The 20,986-nt window shown below is 58.9% G+C and overlaps 9 protein-coding genes across 9 annotated transcripts; 4 read left to right on the top strand and 5 right to left on the bottom strand.

Annotated features, from left to right (window-relative positions):
* Positions 1-131: 131 nt before the first annotated feature.
* On the bottom strand, positions 132-3,259 carry THITE_2124718 (uncharacterized protein). The gene is made up of 2 exons (XM_003658145.1): positions 2,784-3,259; positions 132-2,723 (listed from the first exon to the last, which is right to left on the bottom strand). Exons 1-2 carry the CDS (start codon positions 3,153-3,155, stop codon positions 768-770), a joined length of 2,328 nt encoding a protein of 775 aa, XP_003658193.1. The 5' UTR covers positions 3,156-3,259; the 3' UTR covers positions 132-767.
* A 417-nt stretch (positions 3,260-3,676) lies between these two features.
* Positions 3,677-4,947, top strand: THITE_2124716 (uncharacterized protein). Its single transcript, XM_003658144.1, has 2 exons — positions 3,677-4,203; positions 4,284-4,947. The coding sequence occupies exons 1-2, from the start codon at positions 3,898-3,900 to the stop codon at positions 4,791-4,793; spliced, it is 816 nt and encodes a 271-aa protein (XP_003658192.1). The 5' UTR covers positions 3,677-3,897; the 3' UTR covers positions 4,794-4,947.
* A 51-nt stretch (positions 4,948-4,998) lies between these two features.
* THITE_2124714 (uncharacterized protein) lies at positions 4,999-6,777 on the bottom strand. The gene is made up of 4 exons (XM_003658143.1): positions 6,650-6,777; positions 5,927-6,093; positions 5,523-5,856; positions 4,999-5,436 (listed from the first exon to the last, which is right to left on the bottom strand). Exons 2-4 carry the CDS (start codon positions 5,973-5,975, stop codon positions 5,205-5,207), a joined length of 615 nt encoding a protein of 204 aa, XP_003658191.1. The 5' UTR covers positions 5,976-6,093; positions 6,650-6,777; the 3' UTR covers positions 4,999-5,204.
* Positions 6,778-7,650: 873 nt separating this feature from the next.
* Positions 7,651-9,526, top strand: THITE_2124712 (uncharacterized protein). Its single transcript, XM_003658142.1, has one exon. It carries the CDS (start codon positions 7,797-7,799, stop codon positions 9,267-9,269), a length of 1,473 nt encoding a protein of 490 aa, XP_003658190.1. The 5' UTR covers positions 7,651-7,796; the 3' UTR covers positions 9,270-9,526.
* A 1,020-nt stretch (positions 9,527-10,546) lies between these two features.
* On the bottom strand, positions 10,547-12,340 carry THITE_2124711 (uncharacterized protein). The gene is made up of 2 exons (XM_003658141.1): positions 11,553-12,340; positions 10,547-11,483 (listed from the first exon to the last, which is right to left on the bottom strand). Exons 1-2 carry the CDS (start codon positions 12,099-12,101, stop codon positions 11,436-11,438), a joined length of 597 nt encoding a protein of 198 aa, XP_003658189.1. The 5' UTR covers positions 12,102-12,340; the 3' UTR covers positions 10,547-11,435.
* Positions 12,341-12,731: 391 nt separating this feature from the next.
* THITE_2171720 (ADP/ATP carrier protein) lies at positions 12,732-14,791 on the bottom strand. Its single transcript, XM_003658140.1, has 5 exons — positions 14,621-14,791; positions 14,355-14,376; positions 14,156-14,232; positions 13,731-13,976; positions 12,732-13,676 (listed from the first exon to the last, which is right to left on the bottom strand). Exons 1-5 carry the CDS (start codon positions 14,660-14,662, stop codon positions 13,113-13,115), a joined length of 951 nt encoding a protein of 316 aa, XP_003658188.1. The 5' UTR covers positions 14,663-14,791; the 3' UTR covers positions 12,732-13,112.
* Positions 14,792-15,793: 1,002 nt separating this feature from the next.
* On the bottom strand, positions 15,794-16,762 carry THITE_2071900 (40S ribosomal protein S25). Its single transcript, XM_003658139.1, has 3 exons — positions 16,653-16,762; positions 16,366-16,575; positions 15,794-16,294 (listed from the first exon to the last, which is right to left on the bottom strand). The coding sequence occupies exons 1-3, from the start codon at positions 16,708-16,710 to the stop codon at positions 16,269-16,271; spliced, it is 294 nt and encodes a 97-aa protein (XP_003658187.1). The 5' UTR covers positions 16,711-16,762; the 3' UTR covers positions 15,794-16,268.
* A 70-nt stretch (positions 16,763-16,832) lies between these two features.
* Positions 16,833-18,288, top strand: THITE_2124701 (40S ribosomal protein S5). Its single transcript, XM_003658138.1, has 4 exons — positions 16,833-17,097; positions 17,199-17,244; positions 17,370-17,553; positions 17,617-18,288. Exons 1-4 carry the CDS (start codon positions 17,007-17,009, stop codon positions 17,932-17,934), a joined length of 639 nt encoding a protein of 212 aa, XP_003658186.1. The 5' UTR covers positions 16,833-17,006; the 3' UTR covers positions 17,935-18,288.
* A 1,269-nt stretch (positions 18,289-19,557) lies between these two features.
* Positions 19,558-20,729, top strand: THITE_2124696 (uncharacterized protein). The gene has a single exon (XM_003658137.1). It carries the CDS (start codon positions 19,656-19,658, stop codon positions 20,589-20,591), a length of 936 nt encoding a protein of 311 aa, XP_003658185.1. The 5' UTR covers positions 19,558-19,655; the 3' UTR covers positions 20,592-20,729.
* The last annotated feature ends 257 nt before the right edge of the window (positions 20,730-20,986 follow it).

Genomic DNA, 20,986 nt, shown 5'->3' with positions numbered 1-20,986 from the left:
TAGCTGGAGGATGCCAACACAGAGGCAAGTACCTCGTAGGCTAAAACACAACATTGCCCAGCGAAAGACAGCCAGAACTCCGAGACATGATGGTCGGTTATCCACGTCTCACCCCGACAACTATTTGGTTTGCACGAGCGCAAGGGGGATGATCGAGCTTACAAGGTCGACAACAGCAGTGCACGGATGAGATGATCAACAGATGGCTACAGATGGCGGTTGTTCCTTCACCACCATCCCCTCCCTTCCGTCACTTACTACGCACACAGACCTTGGGCATAATAATTAAGTGACAGAGCCACCGCCCTTGCTGCTGCTCTATGCATTATAAAGTAACAATATCAAGCACCGAAGAAAATAACATCTGGAGCAACCCGGCCAGTCCGAATCCCATCCAGACACCAAAACGACCTAAGGTACTCCTTTCCTGTCCAACAACGCCATGGCCAGTGCAAACTGTAAACCCTGGATGCCCCGGCCCCACCATGTGCGGAAATGCAGCATGGATGATGCGCCCAAGCAATGCAACCCAGAATGAAGCCAGGCCACCCGCAGGGAGTAGCTGGCGGGTGCAACAGAACAAAAACATCCAACAGGGGAATAGGAAAAAAAACACAACACAACAACCTAACCCATCCCGGAACCATTCAACAAGCATCTCGGAGCAAGCAGCACACACCAGCTGCCTCCCCGACACCACACAAAACTCAACCGCCAATCGAAGAGCACTATTACCCGCACCGAACCTCCTCCTTCCCAACATGCACCTAAGACCGCACCCGCCTGGCGCCCATCCCCCGCACCGTGCCCGCGCCGGCGGTCGCCGCGCCGCTCGTCGGCGCACTCACCTCCCTGCGATCCCTCTCCCTGCCTCTCGACGCAGCGGTGGGAGCAGTAGCAGCGCCCTCCTCCCTTCGCCTGCCCGCTCCTCCGCCTCCAAGCTCGCTGCTGCTCACCTTGCGCCTGACGCCACTCGCACTCCCATTCCCATTCCCACTGGCGGTCGTGCTGGCAGCAGCAGTCCCATCACTGCCGCCGCTGACCTTCCTCCTCCCCTCCGCACCCACCCCGCTCCCACTCCCACTCCCACTACTCCGCCCACTCCCACTACCGCCATGAGCAGCAGCAGAAGAAGAAGAAGAACCAGCACCAGCAGGCGCGACGCGCCCCACGCTCCTCGCCCGCCCCCGGCGCTCCCGGATCTGCGCCAGCGCCTCCTCCCTCGTCATGGTGGGCGTCAGCGCCGGGTTGGTCACGTCAAAGCTGGGGCGGTCGCCATCGTCAGCGCCAGCACCACCGGTCTGTCGGGACGGCGTGCGCTGCAGCCTGAGCAGGCGCTGGGCCAGGGTGGGGCCGTCGCGGGGTTCCTCGCGGAGCGGGACCTTCGTGGTGGTTGTAACCGTTGTTGTTTGTATTGTTGTTGTGGTTTTGGTTTTCGCGGTGGGGTAGTATGAGGCGGTGGTGTGCGGGCGGGAGATGGCGGCTGGAGCGGTGGTGGTGGTGGTGGTGGTGCCGGTGGACGGGAGCGGGTCTGTGAAAGGTGCCGTGGCGGAGGAGTCGGCCGGCTCGGGGGACGGGATGCTGAGTTCCCTGGGGGGCTGGTGGGACGGCTTGATGGTGGGTGGCGCCTCGGTATCTTCCTCCTCGGGCTCGGGCTCAGGCTGGAGCATGCCGGGTTCGGGCCCGGGGGTGGTGGGGATGTTGAAGATCGGTGCGGGATCCTGACGGTGCGGCGCGTTCAGGAGAGACAGCAGCGATGTGCGCTCCTTGGAGAGCATGGCAAAGTCAGGAGGGTCGACCGACGGCGTGCGGCGGTACATGGGGTCGCTGTCGGTGGGCGTGATGGGCAGGCTCGGCGCCGAGTCGGTGGGGGATATGGCCGACGGGGCCGCCGACTTCGCCGCCAGTGCGTCGGCTTCGGCCTGCGACACCGTCCGGAAGATGCCCTCGGCGGGCAGGAAGATGGTGCTCCGTCTCGGCTCCTTCTCGACCCTCAGCAGATCCGTCTTGGACCGCCTGGGCGGCGTCGGCTTGGTGGCTTCCGCCGAGACCCGGCTGCTCTCACTAAGGATCATCGGGTCCCCGGCATCCGACACCTGCGGCAGGCTGGCTCGCTTGCGGCGTGGGCTAGACAACCGGCTCGAGCTGCTGCGGCGAAGCGACCTGGCGGCGGTGCAGGCCTTCAGCCGGCATTCCGCCTCGAGGAACTGCACCTGCTCGAGCGCCCGGTCGGCGCGCTGCTTCTCCCATTGCCACAGCATCATGAGAGTTTCGATCTCGGGATCCGCAATAAACGTGTCCGCAGCGGACGACAGGCGCTGGCGTTTTCTCGGCACTTCCGAATCGTCTCCGTAGCGCTCGGAGCCGGCGTCTTCGGAGGCAAGACGCCTCACCTCTGCCTCGTTCTTTGCCATCGTCTTGAGCGCTTCTAGCTCTTGCTCCAGCATCTTGATCCGTTCCTGAGCCCGGTTCAACTGTTCTTGGAGCCCAACCATGCCGTACTGCGCATTGAATGCCTCCTGTTCATGCTGCTTGCGCCGTTCTCGCTCGGCCTGGAGCTCTTCCTCGGCGGCCTTTTGAGCCGTCCGACAGGACTTCACCTCTTCCTGGAGCTTGACCAATGCGCTTTGTGCTTTGAAGGTTTCTTTGCGGGCACGGCGGATTTCTTTCTCCCACAGTTGTTGCGTGTGCGCGTGCGTTTCTTTGGCGCGTCCGTAGTTTTCCTTGTTCCTCGGTTAGTCGCATGCCGGAGTGTCTCTGCTCAGAAACAGAACCGAGCCTACCATGACAGCTTCTAATCTCTCCCCCACTTTCCTCTCCCTCTCCTTGCCCTCTTCGATCTGCTTCCTCAACGCCCTCGCTTCATCGCGGTATCGGCGCATTTCGGCCTCGGCCTCCTCCCGCCCGAGCATGGCGCGCTTGAGGGCGGCGTCGGCGGACTTGCGCTCCAGGGTCTTGGATTGCATGGCAAGGCTGTTGTACTGGTTGATCTTTTCGTGGACGGAGCTGTCGCGGTGTGGCGCGGTATCGCCAAGATTGAGGCGCTCGCGGTGGTGCTGGGCTGCTGACAACAGCGACGACTCGCGCTGGGCGTTGAGCGATACTGGTTGGAGCGGCTGGCCGGTGCCGCCGGCGGGGCTCGACGGCAGAGACATCGTCGAGCGGGTGGCTATCCTTTGTTATGGGAATATCATGCAAGTCTCTGTCGATTGCTTTGGCAGAGCGCGGTCTCTGTCGCTCGGCGACACCAGTCTTGGTCGCGAGCCAGCGGCGGTGAAGCGGACGGATCGGAAGCGCAGTTGTGGAAAAAAAGGCCGAGCAGGGCAAGGCTAGAGGATCCAACCGTGGCCACGTATGGGCGAGCTAAGCAATAAGCCACGGGGATCGGGTGTGGTATCCGTAAAGTAAGACTGTCCCTGGCTGTTTTCCGGGATGCGTCCTGCCTTGCGCTTTGCGATGCCTGTGGTGTGGTGCTGCGGTAGGGACGGCACAGCAGAGGTAATTTGCGCCTGTGGTTTCTATGTAATTATTTACCAGCTTCGTTCATATGCGCGGACCAATCACCAACAGTTGATCAAGCCGGGGTGCGTTGCTATGGGCGACGCGGGTGATTGCACATGGTGGGGTGGCAGCCATGCGACGCATGACCCAATCGGGGGTACGGAGGGGCTTTGCCCGCGGCAGCGGCTTGCGGCATGCCACCCCGGAGCCCACCGCAGTCTTGCATACCCGATTGAGCCGCGAGAGACGATCTGGCAACATCGGAGGGCTCGAAAAGTGGGAGGTAGCACCACGGCGGCCCTTGCTCTTCTTCAGCTCGGCCAGGCCTCTGTCCCCTTTGAACTGCCTTTTTTAACCCCGAGTTCAATTGGCAACGGCAGGACAAGCTCTCTCGCAATGGCCGACTCGGAGCCCTCTGCCCGGCGGCGCAAGCCAGACCCCAAAACCACGACAACGCCGCCACCTTCCGAGCCAGAACCCGCCGAAGCCGAGAAAGCGAGGCCGAAGAAGAAGACTGCGCAAGACCTCCTCGACGATGACGAAGCCTACAGCAGCCCGTACATCGACATCCTCCGCGTGCTGACCTTCCTCTTCCTCGCCTCCTGCGGGCTGAGCTACCTCATCTCGGGCGGTGAGACTTTCTTCTGGGGCATGTCCAACCCGCCCAAATACCTGCAGTCCAGCTGGTGGAAGAAGCAATTCGTACGAGTTCCGTCCCCGCCTTATCGCCGTTTCCCGTCCTTCCTTCCCCCACTAACCCATGTTCGTGTCGTGGACAACAGCGCGGCCCGATCTACCTCACGCCCGCCGAACTCGCCGCCTACGACGGCAGCGACCCGTCCAAGCCGCTGTACCTGGCCATCAACTGGACCATCTACGACGTGTCGGCCAACCGGCGCACGTACGGGCCGGGCGGCTCGTACCACTACTTCGCGGGGTGCGACGCGGCGCGCGCGTACATCACGGGGTGCTTCGCGGAGGACCGCACGCCGGACCTGCGCGGCGTCGAGGAGATGTTCCTGCCGCTGGACGACCCGGCCGTGGACGCGCGGTACTGGACGCCGGCCGAGCTGGAGCGGCTGCGGGCGCAGGAGCGCCGCGAGGCCGAGCGCCGCGCCCACGACGCGCTCGCGCACTGGGTCAAGTTCTTCCGCGACCATCCCAAGTACCAGTTCGTCGGGTACGTGAAGCGGCCCGAGGGCTGGCCGGGCACGGAGCCGCGGCGGCCGCTGTGCGAGCATGCGGCTAAGGCGAGGAAGCCGAGGACGCCTCCGGGGCAGGAGCAGCAGTAGGTTTAGGTTGTTTTATCTGCGATAGGAGAAGAGTGCAACTAGCGTTTTCTTGGACATTATTTCGTTTAAAGCCAGCCTCGTACATATGATTAGCTTTTCCTCACCGATTTAAATCTCCTTGGACTCGGCACTGGCCAAAGACAAGCGCACACGTCCTTTACCAAGCCAAACACATCCGCTCAAATTTAATGCAGTACGCAACGCACGCCCCGGGGCGCGATACATGTACAAGATGGCCATGACGAAGTCCAAAAACGCGCCCAAGCAATTCTCCAGCCCGGCGATCGTCGCCAGCCGCCGACATTCATTAAGGTTCCATCATCGTGACAACAAACTCAAACCCAAACCCACACCCAGACCCCAAACCCCGAACACAAGTACGCTTCACCCCACCCCTCTGCTCCATTCCCCTTAAAGGAGCATGGCAACACCAGCGACCGCCATGAGCGCGATGGGGCCCGGCGCAGCGAGCATGCCGGCGCCGGCGGTGGACGAGCTCGGCGATGCGGCGCTGCCGGTGGCCGAGGAGGAGGCCGAGCCGGTGGAGCCGCCCTCGCCGGCGGCCGAGGTGCCGGGGACGATGGTCGTGCCCTTGGCGGCGAGCGCCTTGAAGTTCTCGAGGGTGCGGCTGGCGTTGGTGGTGCTGGTGAATGAAAAGGGGGAATGTTAATCACCGCGTCCAGGGTTGACTTAAATGGGAGGAGAAAGGAGGGGGGGGGGAGGACTCACGGCTCGTTGATCACCATCACCATGCCGTTCTCGCAGTGCTTGCCCTGGGCGCAGTAGATCCACAGCGGGTTGGTGTTGTTAATCTCGATGGTGAAGGTCGGCAGCATGCCCATCGACGCGCTGGCGGCGGCGGGGAGGAAGCCCGAGTGGAAGCCGGTGACATTGCTGTGCATGGCGATGGGCTGGCACGGCTGGTCGAAGGTCGACTGCGTGACCGTGTGGTTGCCGGCGTGGAACTGGAACTGCACGAACTCGCCGGGCTGCGCGACGAGCTTATTGGGCGAGTAGGTCAGCGAGCCGTTCTGGGCGACGGCGACCACCCAGGTCTTTTGGGCTGTTGGTGCCTGTTAGCCTCCCCCTTCCCTCAAGTCCTCCGTTTATCCGTCAAAGCTGAGAGCACCCACCAGAGGCCAGGCTCGTGAGAGCGGCGAGGACGAGCGTCGTGAGCTGCATTTTGAGAGGTTTGATGTGTTTCTTGGTAAAGCGAAGACGGGCCGGCTCGTCGTCGAAAGAGTGACTGTAAGTATCGAAAGCGACTGGCGCTTTGTGTGCAAACAAGGACAGGACTAGCCTGGGTTGAAGATTAGGACAAGGCGACGGCGCCGGAAACAAAAGAGAAGGTGAACACGAAGGACAACTACTGATGAGGAAGAAGAGGCGCCAAGCCCAAAGATCGGGACACAGCATGAATTATAGCAGTTCCCGGGGCCTTCGGGAAGGTGCAGGATCGCCCCTTGGCACACACGATGGCCCCTGCCCAGGAGTGTGGAAAGGAAGGGGTTGGGGCGAGGAGGGGGGTGCAGGGATCAGGGTCAGGTTTGAGGCCCGTGAAACATCGCGATGTTTGGCCCTCGTTCTGGGCGTTTAGTCCACACCGGCGGGGGGACACGGCGAATCAGAGGACAGGAAGACGGCAAAAGAAAAGAAACAACAGCTACGATGATTCTCCTGAACAACCCTGTCGTTGCCGGGAAGCGTTCGTCGCTGCATCGGAGGCCTCGAGTGGTTGTCAGGCAGGCATGCGATATCAGGGTTGAGGGACGCGTTTCTCAATGCATACCCGACTTGAAGGGCCCGGACGCAGCTGGAACCCGGGATGGGCTCGTCATCAGGGTGGCCGGCCTTACCGCAGGATTACGCACACAAAACAGAGCACAAGAGACGCTGTCTGACGAACGCCCATGACTTTTGCGCACTCCCCAGCTTCCGTCCAGGCCGTTGCGTAGCAGGCCGTGAGCAAAAGGAAAAAAAAAAAAAAAAAAATAGACTGGCCGGCCGTCTGCAGATCGGGAAGACTGGTTCCGGCCGTTCAAGCGCCATCCCGTCCACTCGGAGCGACGGCCGATTCTCCAGCCTCAGCAGGCTGGGACCTCCGTCGGCCTTGGGGAGCAGGCATGCGGGCATGCGGTTCAAATCCCAGGGCGCCTGTGCAGGGGCTGCGCCGGACGAAGCTGCAGCCGAAATAAGGTTGCCGTTCCACTCGGTCGCGCCGTTGCGGCGCGTGGGGCCGAGGGGGGAAGCCCAGAACTGACCAGGGTTGCATGGCTCGGACCTTTCGCCGCAGCCTCTGACACACGGTCAAACACGTTTCGGTTTCAGACCCGCCACCGAGCGCTTCGGCTGTCGGACGATCCCCTATTAACGACCTTCCCGGCTTCCTGGCACTTTCCTCGAGTGCATCCTCAAAAATGGTAAGGAGGGCGCCACGGCGCCACAACGCCACAGACTGCTTCGAGATCAAAATCGGTAAATCTTCAAGAAGCTGTCGCGGATGTAGGGAACCCGAAAACGCGAACATAAACCTGGTAATTCACTTTGTTTCAAGGTCAAGCGGCTGACTAAGCAGCGCTGAGATCACGTGATAATGACGTTATCTTAGGATTGAAACGGTCGGGAACGCGTAACAAAGGTATCCGTACGTGCTCAGTTTTCAATACTCCGTTCCCTCACTCCGTTTTTCATATTCATTGAAGCGTGATCCCAACATGTGCCTTATTGACGGCAAGTCCCACCAATGTGTCGGGTTTGTGAATGTCATTTGTAGCCAACCAAACATTTGTAGCCAGCTAAACACGTTTACGACCCTTCCCGACACAGTTCGGCAGGCTGTGAGACAGCAGCTGAGCTGGCAACTGGCCATGCGGGGTAACTGCCTGGCGAGAGAAACACCATGGCGCAATTTGTCACCTCTTCTCAGCATCTTTCCACCACATCCTTTGAAGTGCGCTTGCAGATACCACCGGACTTTTGTTTGTTTGCTTTATAAACACCACGATGCCCAGAGAGACGTGCATGATATTCATCGACGACTCCAATGTCTGGATCGAGGCGCAGAAGTTCGCGGCGTCGGGCAATAGCCACATGCCCAAGTTGCAAGATAGCGACCGCGACCCGCGTCTCCGCATCGACATTGGCAAGCTGGTGGAGAGGCTCCTGCGCAACCGTACCCAGGGCCCATCGTTCCTCTACGGCTCCCGCCCACCCCCCAACGACTCGGTGTGGAAGGCCTTTGAGAAGAACAAGTTCGAGACCAACATCTACGACCGCTCCTACGGCGGCAAGGAAAAGGAGGTCGACAACTCTATGTCGGTCGACATAGCTACGAAAGCTACCGAGCTGTCGATGGAAGCCAAGCTCCTGGCTAAGCATGGCGACCCCAAGGCCACTGAGAAGAAGGACAACACTACCTTTGTCGTCATCACCGGTGACCGCGACCTGATGCCCGCCGTCGAGCGCGTGCTCCAGGACAAGATCCGCGTCGAGCTGTGGGGCTGGAAGTCGGGCATTTCGCGGGCATACCTGGACCTGGCGGCCGCGAATGGCCTGCTGTCGGTGCACCTGCTGGATTCGATATTCAAAGACATCTGCTTCACCGCGTACCGCTCGACGCGCAAGGTTAAGTGCGTTGTCGGCGGCAAGACGATGGTGCTCCGCAATGTCGATGAGAGCCGTGAGGAAGCCATCTGCGATCGGCTGCTCCGGACCGGGCAATTGTTCTGGATGACGCGGTGGGATGGGGAGGCGGACCTGTGCATCGAGTTTCCCAGGGCTCGCTCCATCGAAAAGCTGATTTTCCAGGCCCGGCAGCTTCTGCCTGACGATACGATCCTATCGTGGCCCGAGTATAGGGCCCGCTTCTCCCACAAGGACCCTACGGACGACGTGAAGACTGTCAATATGTATGAGCTGTTGGGTCCGGATTTTGTTGCGGAGGATGAGCATGATGGTGCCAATGTTGAAGAGCGGCTGCAGGATTTGACGCTCAAGAACGCAATTGAAAACGCTCGCGGCAGTGTAAGCGGCAATGTAAGCGGCAACACCAACAGCAATGGTAGCGGTTACAACAATGGCAATGCTAGGGCCAACTCCAGTGGAGACATCAACAGTGGCAAGGACGCTGGCGACGACAGCGACGGCGGGGGCTGGCAGACCGTTGTCAACAATAACGACCCGGGAAAACGCCACCGTCGCGTTGTCAACCAGCAGCAGGACTGCCCTTATGGCCTGCGGTGCAAGAAGCAAGACGACTGCGGCTATCGCCACACCGACCAGGAGCGGCGTCTGTTCCGGCAGAACCCAAACCAGAACCTCGGCAAGCGCAAGACCCAAATGTGTCGGTACGCTCCAAACTGCTGGCGCGGGCGGGACTGCCCGTTCGCACATACCGAGGCCGAAGCGAGGTGTCTGGACTGCGGGCAGACGGGCCATTTCAGAGGCAACGCCGCCAAATGTCTTTTGCGAACCTAAGAGTGCTATCGGTGTATATTAGGGGCCTGGTGTATGGCGGCGATGCCTGACTTTCAATCCTTTGGTCCATGTTGACCGACTTTCTTTGACTGTATTGTTTACATATATGCTCCTGGGACTTCCTTTCTCGACTTGGAGCCACTGAAGCTTTTGATTATCGGAATCTAGGCTGCTAGGAGATTTCGTCTGAAAGGTATCGGCCTCTAACCGCGCCATCCTGAGCGAATCCAAGCGGCTCGAGATCTTCGAGATCCCCGCCGACCGCGCCTGGCCCGCCTGGGTTCCGAGTCTCCGTCAGCGCTCCCCGCCGCGGCTCGGATCCAGATCGCCAGCCCGGAATCCGGTGAGCGGCGGGGCGGTCCTCCTCTGCGCGACGCCTACGTACGTGAGCTGCATCGGCGGGAACTCATCCACGGCATCCTCTAGGCGTGGTAGTCCTACGCTATGTACTGTAGCCCCTAGACGAGCCCTAGGCCAAGCGCTATAGACTGCTTGGGCTCGGTGTCGTCCTCGCCGGCGCTAATCTCGTCTATGTAATCTGACTGTGTATGCTCTGGAAATTCCGTGGCGATGTTGTGGAGAATGGAGTCTGTCTTATCCGCAACACCCTTGTAGTGGGTTCTATAGGCGAGCTCGACAGTGGTGATCTCTATCGGCAGAACTCTATCAGCAGAATGTTGTCTTGCGAGTAGACCGACTGCCCGTTGGGCAGGACGACTTGGGTGTTTTGTGCCTCTATTCAGGGGTTGTGCGCCCCGTTCGAGATCCATGACGGTAAATCCATTCTAAAGAAAATTGGCGTTTCTGGAACATTGTTATGAGCTGGCATGTCTCAGGTGGCTAGGCAATACCTGTCAAGCACGAAAATAACTGGTAAATTCAAATTCGAGAAGTGCAACTGCTCGATGAAAATCAGCGTGTTTCTGCAGGTTGCATATATGCCTCTCCACCACATTTCGCAAGCGTCGCCATGCCCCGTGATCCTTCTTCCGAGCCTGATCTCATCCTGATCACTTCCAAATTCATTCATGCTGTTACGTAAACCTGCCACGCTGTTGATACCGGCTCAGTTGTTTTCAGGTCTTCATCTCCTGCTGGTGCCACCAGTGCCGGCACTAGTGCTACCACTAGGGGCAGGATCTCTGGAAACGTATTCTTTGGAGTATTTGCAAGTCTTGCTACCGCAGTCCCCAGCCTTGTACCGGAAGGTCGAGCCATCGGGACGCGTTCCTGTGACCCACGTGCAGTGGTCGACTGGGGCCTCTAGGTCCGAGACAGTCATGGTGGCATGCGTAAAAGGGTAAGGAATTAGCTGGGTGGTTTGGTAACCCTTGGTGCCCCGAAAGCTTGATCTTTATCCTGGAATGACCGGTGGGGTGCTTTGGTAGTTATGAAGTGCCGGATAGCGGGATTCTGATAGAGGCGAGGAATCAGACATGTGAGGCGCACTTCAACTCCGAGCTTATGGACGCGATCAGCCGCTGGGGGCGAGTGAACAGCAAGGCACTGCCACGTATCGCATTGGCGTTGGACAGTCCGTAGGACGTGTACAAGCTATGTGTACTCTGGAATGTATTTCAGCTCGATTAACGGGCACGCCCACGAGGTTGTGAGAGGTTACCGCCTTGTCTCCTTTGCCGAGTCAGACACCACATAGCCAAATCGAGAGAGTCATGGGGGTAATTTCTTTAGCATAAAGCAGAAGGACCAAACTGCCTCGTGCTGTAGTCCCTTTGAGCGCCTCACCCCCTGACCGCTCTGCTTACCCGCCAGCTCATACAGCTGAGTACACCTGCCATCCAACTGGTTGATGGCTCAGCGCAACCAGGCCAAGCTCTTTCAGGACACCGCAGCTCCTGCACCTGGTTCATGGGGCTTCCCGAGACCAAGTCCCGGAATCACAGCATAGTAAGGAACTGCGCATCCACCAATCAACGACGATGTTGTGTCCATGTTGATGATGGAAAATGTCCCGAATCAGGAGTGAGTTTGGAGGGCAGGCGAGCAAGGTTCAGGAGCATCGCTCTCGCGCGTGTAACGGAAGCCCATGAGGCCCGGTCTCCCATCTCATGCCGCGGGCCGCTGTGCTCCTCCACAGCCGTTCGTCACCACCCTTTGGTGCTGGCGTCCGGGTAGAAACCCCTGCTTGGATTCCACCAGGACGGCTCACAGATCCATCAACAACTGCGGCGCGATCTTCTCCAGATCCTCAACCTGCCCACCGTTAGCGCGCTCGGCCCCCGAGAACCCTCCACTCACGCAAACAGCCTCAACAAAACTCACCTCCAGAAACCCGCTGGCCCTCTCCACCGCCGCCCGAGCAATTGCCTCCCTCACGAACACATCCATATACCTCGCCACGGCCGCGTTCGCGTCGCGCGTAATCCTCGTGCCCTCCTTCTCAAAGAACTCATGCAAAATCCTCGTCAACAGCTCCGGCGGGATCTTCTCCCGCTCCTCCTCCTCCTCCTCCTTCTCCTCCTCCACTCCCTCCACCTCATCACCACCACCACCATCCCCTCCCTCAAGCTCATCCCCATCCCGCTCCTCATCTATGTCAACGTCCTCCTCTCGCCCATCGCCCTCCTCTACCCGCCCACCGCGCTGCAACCTCTTCCCACGCGCATCGCCCGTACTGCCGCCGCCGCCCCTCCCCCTGCTGCTGCCACCGCCCCCAGCCGTGGCAGCTGCAGCCGTGCCTCTCCCGCCGGCCGAAGGCCCAGAACGGCCAGGAGCAGACGCAGCAGGCCTGCCGGTTGCGCTACCGCGGCCGCGCGATGACGCAGCGCCGGACGGTTGTCGTTGTTGTTGTTGTTGTGGTTTTGGCGGCATAGTCACCGATTATGTGCAAAAGTAAAAAACGGAGGAAGGAAGGAAGGCGAAGGGTCGAAGCCGCGCTGCGCAAGTGGCAGAGGCTCACTGAGGGTGCGGGTAGCTTGAGCTTCAACAAGAAAGCGGCGAGTGGAAATAAGGGGAAAATGAGACCGACAGGTTTTGCAAAAAAAACTGCGTATCGGACCTGACGGTGAATAGTTGAGGGAGTGTGAAGAGGAAGTTGGCCACGGTGGTGGCGGCAGCGATTTGGGAACGCGGATGGCAATTGGCGGAACGGAGTGCGCTTTTGTGACGGGACCGAAGCGCTGGTGGAGAGATCTCGCTGTTGTATCTGGGGCACGCCCGAAAAAAAGATTTAATTGCAAATCGCAGAAGCGGGCCAGCGGGTAGCGGAAGGGAATGATGCGGGTCAGTGAGCCCTCAAACGAGCAGGGTGAGTTGTGATGTTGTTGTCTGGCTGGTTGCTGTGGATGAGAAAGGCAGCAGACGCGACGCGACTTGTCATGGAGCGAAGTTTAAGTGCCTTACGTAAGTCTCCTCGCTCACGTTCAACTCTCAGGATTCTTTGGCTGTGGCCGTATTCCGATGTGACGCTTCTAACCGGTGAATTGGGCAAGGGAGCAGCAGTCAAGGAAATGGCCCGTCGAATTGGCTAGAACTAAGGGATCTATCAATCGCATGCAACAAAAGGAAACACCCACGCGAAGCAAGGCGACCCCACGCACGACCGTAGCAAGGAAAGACACCGGGAATGGCTCAAGAGTATAAATTACAGCGGGTGACCGGCCCATCCGCGTCCCAGTAACGCCAGACATGCCCGTTTTGGTACCCCGCGATACCCAACGTCCAGAAGCATTTGCCGCCTGTCACGATGGATCCACCCCGTTCTCCCAGCTCAACGCTTTCCCCATGCCCCGACGTCGTCCCCTCGGCTAGCCGGCTGCTCCGACCGCAATTACACCCCGACCACCTCCATTGTAGAGGATGTTGTACAGTGGCGGAGGCAATTTAGCCAGAGCCGCCCTTGAAGGCCTTGCCGAAGAGCAGGATCTGGAGCTGGTCATAGATCGACAGCACACCAGCGCCAGCAATACCACGGAGAATGTTGGCGCCGGCACCCTTGAAGAGAGACTTGACGCCCTCCTTGGCGACGATCTGCTGGAAGGCATCAAACGAGCTCTTGTACTTGACGGCCTCACCCGAGGTCATCATCATGCGACGACGGACCGTGTCAAGAGGGTACGAGGCGATACCGGCACCGGTGGTGACGCACCAGCCGAGCAGGAACGAGGCGAGGAAGTTGTTGGCAAGAGGGCCGACGAGGACGACAGGCTTGATCGAGTCGTACATGCCGAAGTAGAGACCACGGTAGACGATGATACCGGCAACGGAAGGACCGAAGCCACGGTACAGACCGACGATACCGTCCGAGGCAATGGTCTTGCGGTAGACATCGATCAGACCATTGAACTGGCGCTCACCGCCCTTCTTGGCCGACTTGGCATCGTTGGCAAGACGGGTACGAGCGTAGTCGAGGGAGTAGACGAAGAGGAGCGAGGTGGCACCAGCAGCCTGAAGCACACACGTCAGCGACCGCACGCTTTATCGAGATACGCTCCGACTTACGCCACCAGAGGCCAGGTTGCCGGCCATCCACTTCCAGTAGCCGTCGCGGTCCTTCTTGTAGCCGAACATCTTCTTGAACTTGTCGCGGAAAGCAAAGTTCAGGGCCTGGGTAGGGAAGTAACGGATGACGTTGGCAGTATTGCCACGCCACAGGGCCAGGACGCCCTCATCGGCGGTGGTGCGGCGGAAGCAGTCGATGATGCCGGTGTAGCGGCGGTCGAGACGGCCAGCCTTGATCATCTCATCCTGCAGGGCTGTTAGCAAGCTGCCCGATTGGCAAACGGCGGTGCCACGGCCCAGGCCACCCAGATATCAAATGCGTTCGCACGTGACAGCGACCATCAGAATCAACGACGTCGTCGACCGTGCTTATCCAACGTGTTCAACACCATGTGGCCCAGGACAGCACGCGGCGCAACACGTACCTGGTTCTGGACGAGGAGCTTGATACGCTCAATGGGGGCAGCGGCGGTCTTCGAGACGGCGGCGGAGACACCACCCACTGTAGCTTGAAGTCAGCACCTTGTCCGGGTCAGGGACCAACTTGCGGCGCAGGCGCCGTCGACACCGGTAGCCGACGTGCTCGGCGCCAATGCGGGCGCGAATGCCCTGGAAATCACCTACTCAGGAAGTCGGCCATGAAGGGCTACAGCGAAAGACGTTAGCATGCCTTCGATGCTGCAAGTACCGCCCGAAAAAATGGCCCTGCCACGCAGACCCGCGAAACCCGCCGACTGCAGCGCCAAGTCGTCCATGGTCGCAGAAGCCATCGATTCCCATTCTAGAGGTCAATTGCAGACTGCGACCGACATGGCGAGGCGCGCAGCGGGGAAATCCCGACAGGTCGCGATTGGGGCGAGCGATTTTCGTCGGGAGCGCGACCGACTTACCGGCATGCCCAGGACCCGGACTTCCTCCTTCTTGGTCGACATCTTTGGCTTTTCTGATCAAAGACGACTCTGAGGAGAAAAGAACGGAGTGGAGAGGGGAATCCAAGCTCTGCTGGGAGAGTCTGGGAGATGGACGGGATGCAGGAAGTCGCGAGAAAATAATTTCTGCGAGCCTGGGAGTTTGGGGGGAAGAGGGAAAAAAATTCGCAGCAGGCCCGGAAGAGACCAGCTTTTGAGGTGCGAGTCTTTCCGGCCCCTGGCCGCGCTTGACGCACGGGCCAGCCACAACCAGCCACGGGGGTGCGCGGCAACGACTGGACGACACTGTCGCTCTTGCAGCCTTGCCAGTGGCGCTAAGGATTTGCAATGCCGGTAAAGCCCGAGGGCCCAGTCTTTGTGTTGCAATCGCGAACTGGCGCGGCCAGAACGGATGTGTTGTCTATTCTTGTTGGCAAGGCCGGCAAGAAGCTTCGCGAATTCCCAGGGTATCACATAGTCTTTTCTTCCATTGACTTCGGAATACCCGGAATAGCCAGGAGGCTCTTCTTCGCTTCTTTACAGTAGACAACCTTAGCTTTCTTTCATGCCCAGAATTGCTGGCACTCCCCTTATCGAGCCCGAGTCAGATCTCGGTACAAAAATCTTGCGGTTTGCGGCCAAGTTGCGCTGCTCGGCTGAACGGTTTCACGAGGCTCATCGAAGCTGCCGAGGAGCCTTCGTAGCCAATGGGATTTCGCCAATTGGGTCCAGCTGGAAAAGTTTAGCATTTCGAGGCTGCGGGATGTCCAATCCTCAGAGGCAAAGGGTCCACTCCGTCCTTTCCCTGACCAGGTCGGTGAAGGATGTTTGGCTCCAGTCACCGAACACCGGCTGTGTTGCTCGAGTTGCTCAGATCTTTGGTGGCAAGTGGCAACGCTGAGACACCGTGTTGGATTCGCCCGCTCATCGGAAACATCGCAAGGGGGTTAATATCGAGGCTGATGCTTTGCCGTTGTTCTCTCATCTTGCTGCTTGCTTGGACTGTGTGATTTCCTAGAACGGCTCGCATGGCCAGTTCACTGCCAGTTTCAATCGCAGGTGCTTGTATCAGTGCGTCAACAACCACCTCTTGAGGAGTCGGAGCGCCAGCCTGTGCATCTTGCGACTCTATGGTGCCGGCATCAGTTGCAGGCAGCTTGTCATACTCGCCCGCATACTGGCCACGATGTGGTCGTGAACTGCCGCATGCCAGTTCCTTCTGTTTAGAAGATTAGTTATATCTCACCCCAAGGGAAGAGAGCGAACATCCCCCGGCACTGCGTCAGGACAGTCACGCATGCGCGAGGGATAGCGTTCGTATCTGCCCCTCCCGTTCCACAAAGACACACCACGGGCACCCGGCATCGAAGTCAACATGGCCATGGTCCAAGTGTCTGATCACACCCCCAGTCCTGGCAGGGCGGTCGCGGTCTTGTTCGTATCTTGATGCGATTCCAGTCTAAGGATCTGGAGCACTTCAGATCCCTATGCTACACCGACCGAGCTGCAAAACGATTCCCATTCCCAGAGACGCAGCCATGCCCGAATAACCGTAGCCCCAAGCGAACCGCCGTGAACAAAGTCGCATTCCTTCCTGCCAGGTCCGTCAATGTGATGTGTGGGGGAGCGTTCACTCGGCGGCGCCAACGGCACGAGCTGTCGTCATCTCGTCAGCATCACGACTCCAACCGGCCTTCCGGCCAGGCTGCACCGCAGGCGCAACGTACTGTAGATCTTCATCTTGCTGTGTCCCACCACCTGCTTAATCTGCCCCTTCTCCTCCAGGTCCTTCAGGCACCGCCGGGCGAGGGAGCCGTTGATCTTCAGTCTGTCGACAAGAGTGGCGACCGTCACGAGACGGTAGGACTGGACATCCTTATAGAGCTTGTCGGAAGTGGCCTTGTCAAGGATGACGGCGTGCTGGGCCTTGTCCTTGACTGTTCACCGAGACGGGCGTTAGCGGTTGCTTCGGGGCCAATGCGGCCGGAACCCGACTGCGCAGAACAGCGCTTACCCTTTCCCTTCGACCACTTCTTCTTCTGCTTCTTCGCACCAGCTGCCGCGGGAGCCATTTTGGATGTTGTCTGGTGGTTTGATGAAGGATTGGAGTCCGGTGGTCGAGGCGTAAAAGGCGGGGATATTTTTCTGACGGAGAGCCAGCGACCGCCAGAGCTTTAGGTTAACCCAGCCCTAACACAATGGGGCGTTGTGAGTGGCTGATCCACCCCCCGGGCCACGGCTGGCGGGGCCACCAAAAAATTCACGACCACTCACTCGCTTGCATCCGGCGCTCAACATCGATTCCTCTACGCCCAAACTTCAGCCCACCGGCACGTCGAGGTTTCGCAATCAGTCGACAATTGCAAACATGTCTGAAGGCGAAGTCGAAGTGGCCACCTCCAGCTACGAGGTCCTCCCCAAGGAGGTTCTCGCTGAGGTTGGCAGCGTCAAGCTCTTCAGTACGTCCGAACCACGCACGCTGAGCTTCCGACCGTCAATCGATGCATCGCAGCGCAAATACCGACCCAGGGACGTAACGCTGACTTTCCGTCAATCACAGACCGCTGGAGCTACGAGGATGTTGAGATTCGGGACATCTCCTTGACGTAAGCTAACCCCTCCAACTTTGGAATCGCAACCACAACGGAACGGGTCGCGCTCCATTCGGAACCGATGATTGGGAATCGCTGCATTGGCTGGAATCGGAGGCTAACGGGCTATTTCTCGGCAGCGACTACATCCAGATCCGTTCCCCCGTCTACATCCCTCACTCTGCCGGTCGCTATGCGGTCAAGCGTTTCCGCAAGGCCAACTGCCCCATCATCGAGCGCCTCACCAACTCGCTGATGATGCACGGCCGCAACAACGGCAAGAAGCTGATGGCCGTCCGCATCGTCGCCCATGCCTTCGAGATTGTGAGATTTGGGCGTCTAGTTTCCTGCCGCGAAGTGGCTCGAGTTCTGACGGAAAACGTGTAGATCCACCTCATGACCGACCAGAACCCCATCCAGATCGCTGTTGACGCCATTGTCAACTGCGGTCCCCGCGAAGACAGCACCCGTATCGGCTCTGCTGGTACTGTCCGGAGACAGGCCGTCGATGTTTCGCCCCTGCGCCGCGTCAACCAGGCCATTGCCCTGCTCACGACCGGCGCCCGCGAGGCTGCCTTCCGCAACGTCAAGTCCATCGCCGAGTGCCTTGCCGAGGAGCTGATTAACGCTGCCAAGGGCAGCAGCAACTCGTATGCGATCAAGAAGAAGGACGAGCTGGAGCGTGTGGCCAAGAGCAACCGGTAAAGGGCTGCGTGGGTGGAATGCATATTGGACCGGGACGGGACGGATTTTACGGCTTGTTTTTCAGGGCTGCTTTTGCGCGTTACGGTCTGGTGGATGCATGGCATTCTTGTCAAACAGGCACAAATAGGGCTCTCGTCAAAAGGGGAGCAAATGGTGAATTTCTGACAAGAACACAGTCGGTCAGTGGTGCGACGTGCGGTGCTCTTTCTTGCACGGAATTGCAAGACGCAGACAAGACTTCTGAGCACCCGCTCTGAATTGAGTTGTCTCCGATTCCAGTGAGCCGTGGGCCCGTTCTCTGAAGGCGTGTCCATTGACCGTCGGCTCCGGATGGTCGTCGTTAAAGAGGTCCCGCCAAGACTAATTTCGGAACCTACCGCTTACAAGTATTTACAAATCGCCAAGGCCACGACGACTTCGAGCAACATCAACAACGAAGAATCGCAAAGACTTGTAGTAACAACTTTGCGAAACCTCAACTAAATCGAAAGAAAAGAAAACAAAGTTAACCTACACCTTAACCTTGACTCGCACCCTAACCTTAACCCGAATCCTAACCAACGGGGGGCTAGCGCCGGCCCCCGTACCCCTAGCGAATTAACCCCTCGGCGATAGAGCAAACGCCTTGGCGATCGGGGTTGCGTAAAAACGCTGTAAAAACATTGCCGACAATTGGCCGAAATTAGTCTTGGCGGGACCTCTTTAACGTCTACCCTCCGGATGCCCCCAGAACTCCTCTTCCCCGCCAAGAGAAGGCTGTCTCCGCTGGCAAGTTAAGCATTGTAGGGGTGGCCACCATTCTAATTTCGGGTGTCTTTTCTCATTCTCAAGTTTCAGTTGAGGACGGAAAGTGACATGTAATGGTGAGCGCCGTCATCACTTGAAACTGCAGCCCCAGGGGTGAGCACAACACCCGGTTCAGTAATTGACCTGGACCAGTGCTCTGGAGATTCACAAAGGCCTTGTTCTGGTAATGGCCTCGAATAAGAACTGATTCTCATGAATTGGCTAAAGTACACATGACATACAACCTTTGCTTCACTGCTCTGAGATTTAAACTTATCACGCGGGGTGGGAAGTTCTGAGTATTTGCAAAAGGGCCCGTAAATTCTGGGGAAGCTCCTCATCAACCGGATCAGTCTCACTGCCGCTCCACCACCGGCCCTTTCTTGCAAGCAATCTGGTCCGGCCAGAGCTGATGGCATCCTGTAGGGGCTCCTTTCTTTCCCTTTAACCCGCTGACCGTATGGGCGGGTACCACAGCCCATGGGATTGCACACCATAACGGCTCTGGGCCCGTCTATCATTTAAACCTAAGAAGAGCGCTCCATCTCAATCCCATGCTCCAATCGCTCAACACTGCTGCTGTGAACGGGAGCGGCAAGACGACATCGCACCTCCTGCGGACGCCGCGAAGTTCAGCGTTTACTCTTGTCGCTCGGGATAGCTGCCAATTTTTCTGTCTCTTGCTCGAGGGTGGAGATACGCCTTTTGACACCGTCGTCGGCCCCAATTGGTTCCACTAGCCTAAAATCCTCAACAACCTCATCCGAGGGGGTTCTGATCTTTGAGCGCAAAAGTTACCGGCTCCGGACATTTCCTCAACGCAACTTCTCTGCCTTGCTGAATAACTAAAGGACGAACTCTCAGTGAGGCAGGAAGCGGGGAAAACGCAACAAGGAAAGAGATACAAGCGAGAAAAGGAAAAAAAAAAAAAAAAAATGGGCACCCCACTCATCTCGTTCCTCGAGCCAACCCCCCTCCCCTGGGAGCGCGCCCTCCCACCAGAGGAGCAACCGGCCCGCGAGGCCATCCCGCGCGTGTTCCTCGACGCCATGACCGTGCGCTCGCAGGTCTTCGTCCAGGAGCAACATGTCCCGCAGTCCAACGAGTTCGACGCGGACGACTCCCGCTCCGCGCACTGGGTGGTCTACGCCTCAGCGAGCCCGACGCAAGTCGAGCCGATCGGCACCGTCCGGCTCGTGCCCTTCCCGCACCCGCCGCACCCGCTCCCGGGCGGCGTCTACGTCGATGGCGAGCTGGTCGGTGTCGACCCCGCTGGTGGGGACACAACCACCACCGCCGCAACCACCACCGCTACTACTACTACTACTACTACTACTACTACTACTACTACTACCACCGACCGGCCAACAACCTTCCACGACGGCACGGAGCCCTACGTGAAACTCGGCCGGCTGGCCGTCATCCGCAGTTTCCGCAAACAGGGCATCGCGAAGCAGCTGGTGCGCGCGGCGATCGACTGGATGCGGCAGCACCCGGGGTACTTTGACGACGCGGACGCTGGCGCGAACGCGGCGGCCGAGCATCCGTGTGAGCGCGAGCAGCAGGGGCAGGGGCAGGGCCCGGAGGAGCAGGGCGAGTCGGAGACGCAGCCGCAGCCGCAGCGGCGGCGGTGGCGGGGCTTGATCTGCTGCCACGCGCAGGTGGAGGCGGTCCGGTTCTGGGAGAGCTGCGGGTTCCGGGAGGACGCGGGGATGGGGCGGTGGATGGAGGAGGGGATTCCGCATGTGGGCATGTTCTTGCGGGTGGAGGTGGCGGAAGAAGACACCGGAGGGCTACGTGAGGGACGGGCGCATGGCACGCAGGAACCGGGGACTGTCGCCGAGGTAGGTGAGCATGCCCGCGGGAGCTGATGGCAAGCTCAAAGGGAAGCGTGGACGGGGGTGCAGGCCTTCATATGGACAGGGGAGACCCTGACTTTCTGATTCGTTTTGCCCATTTCATTTCCAAAGGGCGAGACCTAGGTTCGTGTTAAAATAGACAGGAGCCTTTGGTTAATCGAGGAACAGCCTATTCAACTGGGAAGAATTGCCAGGCCAGCTTCGGTACACTACCTAAGAGGACTACTCCACTACATACGCTCGGCATGAATGGAAGCCCTCACCCCAGTTCCCAGCTCCAATCTCCCGTTCAACCATGGTCTGTCTGTGATCGACCACCCTCCCCATCCGACCTTCCCCTCTGGCTCACCCACCACATCTCCGCACAACCCGGCCAAGTAGACCTAAACCACCGCACATGTCGCTGA

The sequence above is a fragment of the Thermothielavioides terrestris genome, chromosome 6 (assembly GCF_000226115.1).
Source record: "Thermothielavioides terrestris NRRL 8126 chromosome 6, complete sequence".
NCBI classification, from domain to species: domain Eukaryota; kingdom Fungi; phylum Ascomycota; class Sordariomycetes; order Sordariales; family Chaetomiaceae; genus Thermothielavioides; species Thermothielavioides terrestris.
The sequence above is the reverse complement of the archived record's forward strand: the minus strand, read 5'-3'. Positions and strand labels throughout refer to the sequence as shown.

Bases quoted from the DNA above. Each gene is read 5' to 3' on its own strand.
- THITE_2124718 (XM_003658145.1), bottom strand. From the start codon at position 3,155: ATGTCTCTGCCGTCGAGCCCCGCCGGCGGCACCGGCCAGCCGCTCCAA. The intron at 2,724-2,783 runs GTAGGCTCGGTT...CCGAGGAACAAG, and splicing joins AGAGATTAGAAGCTGTCATG to GAAAACTACGGACGCGCCAA.
- THITE_2071900 (XM_003658139.1), bottom strand. From the start codon at position 16,710: ATGGCTCCCGCGGCAGCTGGTGCGAAGAAGCAGAAGAAGAAGTGGTCG. The intron at 16,576-16,652 runs GTAAGCGCTGTT...CTCGGTGAACAG, and splicing joins GAAGTGGTCGAAGGGAAAGG to TCAAGGACAAGGCCCAGCAC. The intron at 16,295-16,365 runs GTACGTTGCGCC...AGATGACGACAG, and splicing joins CAGCAAGATGAAGATCTACA to CTCGTGCCGTTGGCGCCGCC.
- THITE_2171720 (XM_003658140.1), bottom strand. From the start codon at position 14,662: ATGTCGACCAAGAAGGAGGAAGTCCGGGTCCTGGGCATGCCG. The intron at 14,377-14,620 runs GTAAGTCGGTCG...CTTTCGCTGTAG, and splicing joins TCCGGGTCCTGGGCATGCCG to CCCTTCATGGCCGACTTCCT. The intron at 13,977-14,155 runs GTACGTGTTGCG...ACAGCCCTGCAG, and splicing joins AGCTCCTCGTCCAGAACCAG to GATGAGATGATCAAGGCTGG.
- THITE_2124696 (XM_003658137.1), top strand. From the start codon at position 19,656: ATGGGCACCCCACTCATCTCGTTCCTCGAGCCAACCCCCCTCCCCTGG.
- THITE_2124701 (XM_003658138.1), top strand. From the start codon at position 17,007: ATGTCTGAAGGCGAAGTCGAAGTGGCCACCTCCAGCTACGAGGTCCTC. The intron at 17,245-17,369 runs GTAAGCTAACCC...ATTTCTCGGCAG, and splicing joins ATTCGGGACATCTCCTTGAC to CGACTACATCCAGATCCGTT. The intron at 17,554-17,616 runs GTGAGATTTGGG...GAAAACGTGTAG, and splicing joins TCGCCCATGCCTTCGAGATT to ATCCACCTCATGACCGACCA.
- THITE_2124714 (XM_003658143.1), bottom strand. From the start codon at position 5,975: ATGCAGCTCACGACGCTCGTCCTCGCCGCTCTCACGAGCCTGGCCTCT. The intron at 5,857-5,926 runs GTGGGTGCTCTC...AGGCACCAACAG, and splicing joins TCTCACGAGCCTGGCCTCTG to CCCAAAAGACCTGGGTGGTC. The intron at 5,437-5,522 runs GTGAGTCCTCCC...TTCATTCACCAG, and splicing joins GTGATGGTGATCAACGAGCC to CACCACCAACGCCAGCCGCA.
- THITE_2124711 (XM_003658141.1), bottom strand. From the start codon at position 12,101: ATGCCGCCAAAACCACAACAACAACAACAACGACAACCGTCCGGCGCT. The intron at 11,484-11,552 runs GTGAGTTTTGTT...AACGGTGGGCAG, and splicing joins GGGCCAGCGGGTTTCTGGAG to GTTGAGGATCTGGAGAAGAT.
- THITE_2124716 (XM_003658144.1), top strand. From the start codon at position 3,898: ATGGCCGACTCGGAGCCCTCTGCCCGGCGGCGCAAGCCAGACCCCAAA. The intron at 4,204-4,283 runs GTACGAGTTCCG...CGTGGACAACAG, and splicing joins GCTGGTGGAAGAAGCAATTC to CGCGGCCCGATCTACCTCAC.
- THITE_2124712 (XM_003658142.1), top strand. From the start codon at position 7,797: ATGCCCAGAGAGACGTGCATGATATTCATCGACGACTCCAATGTCTGG.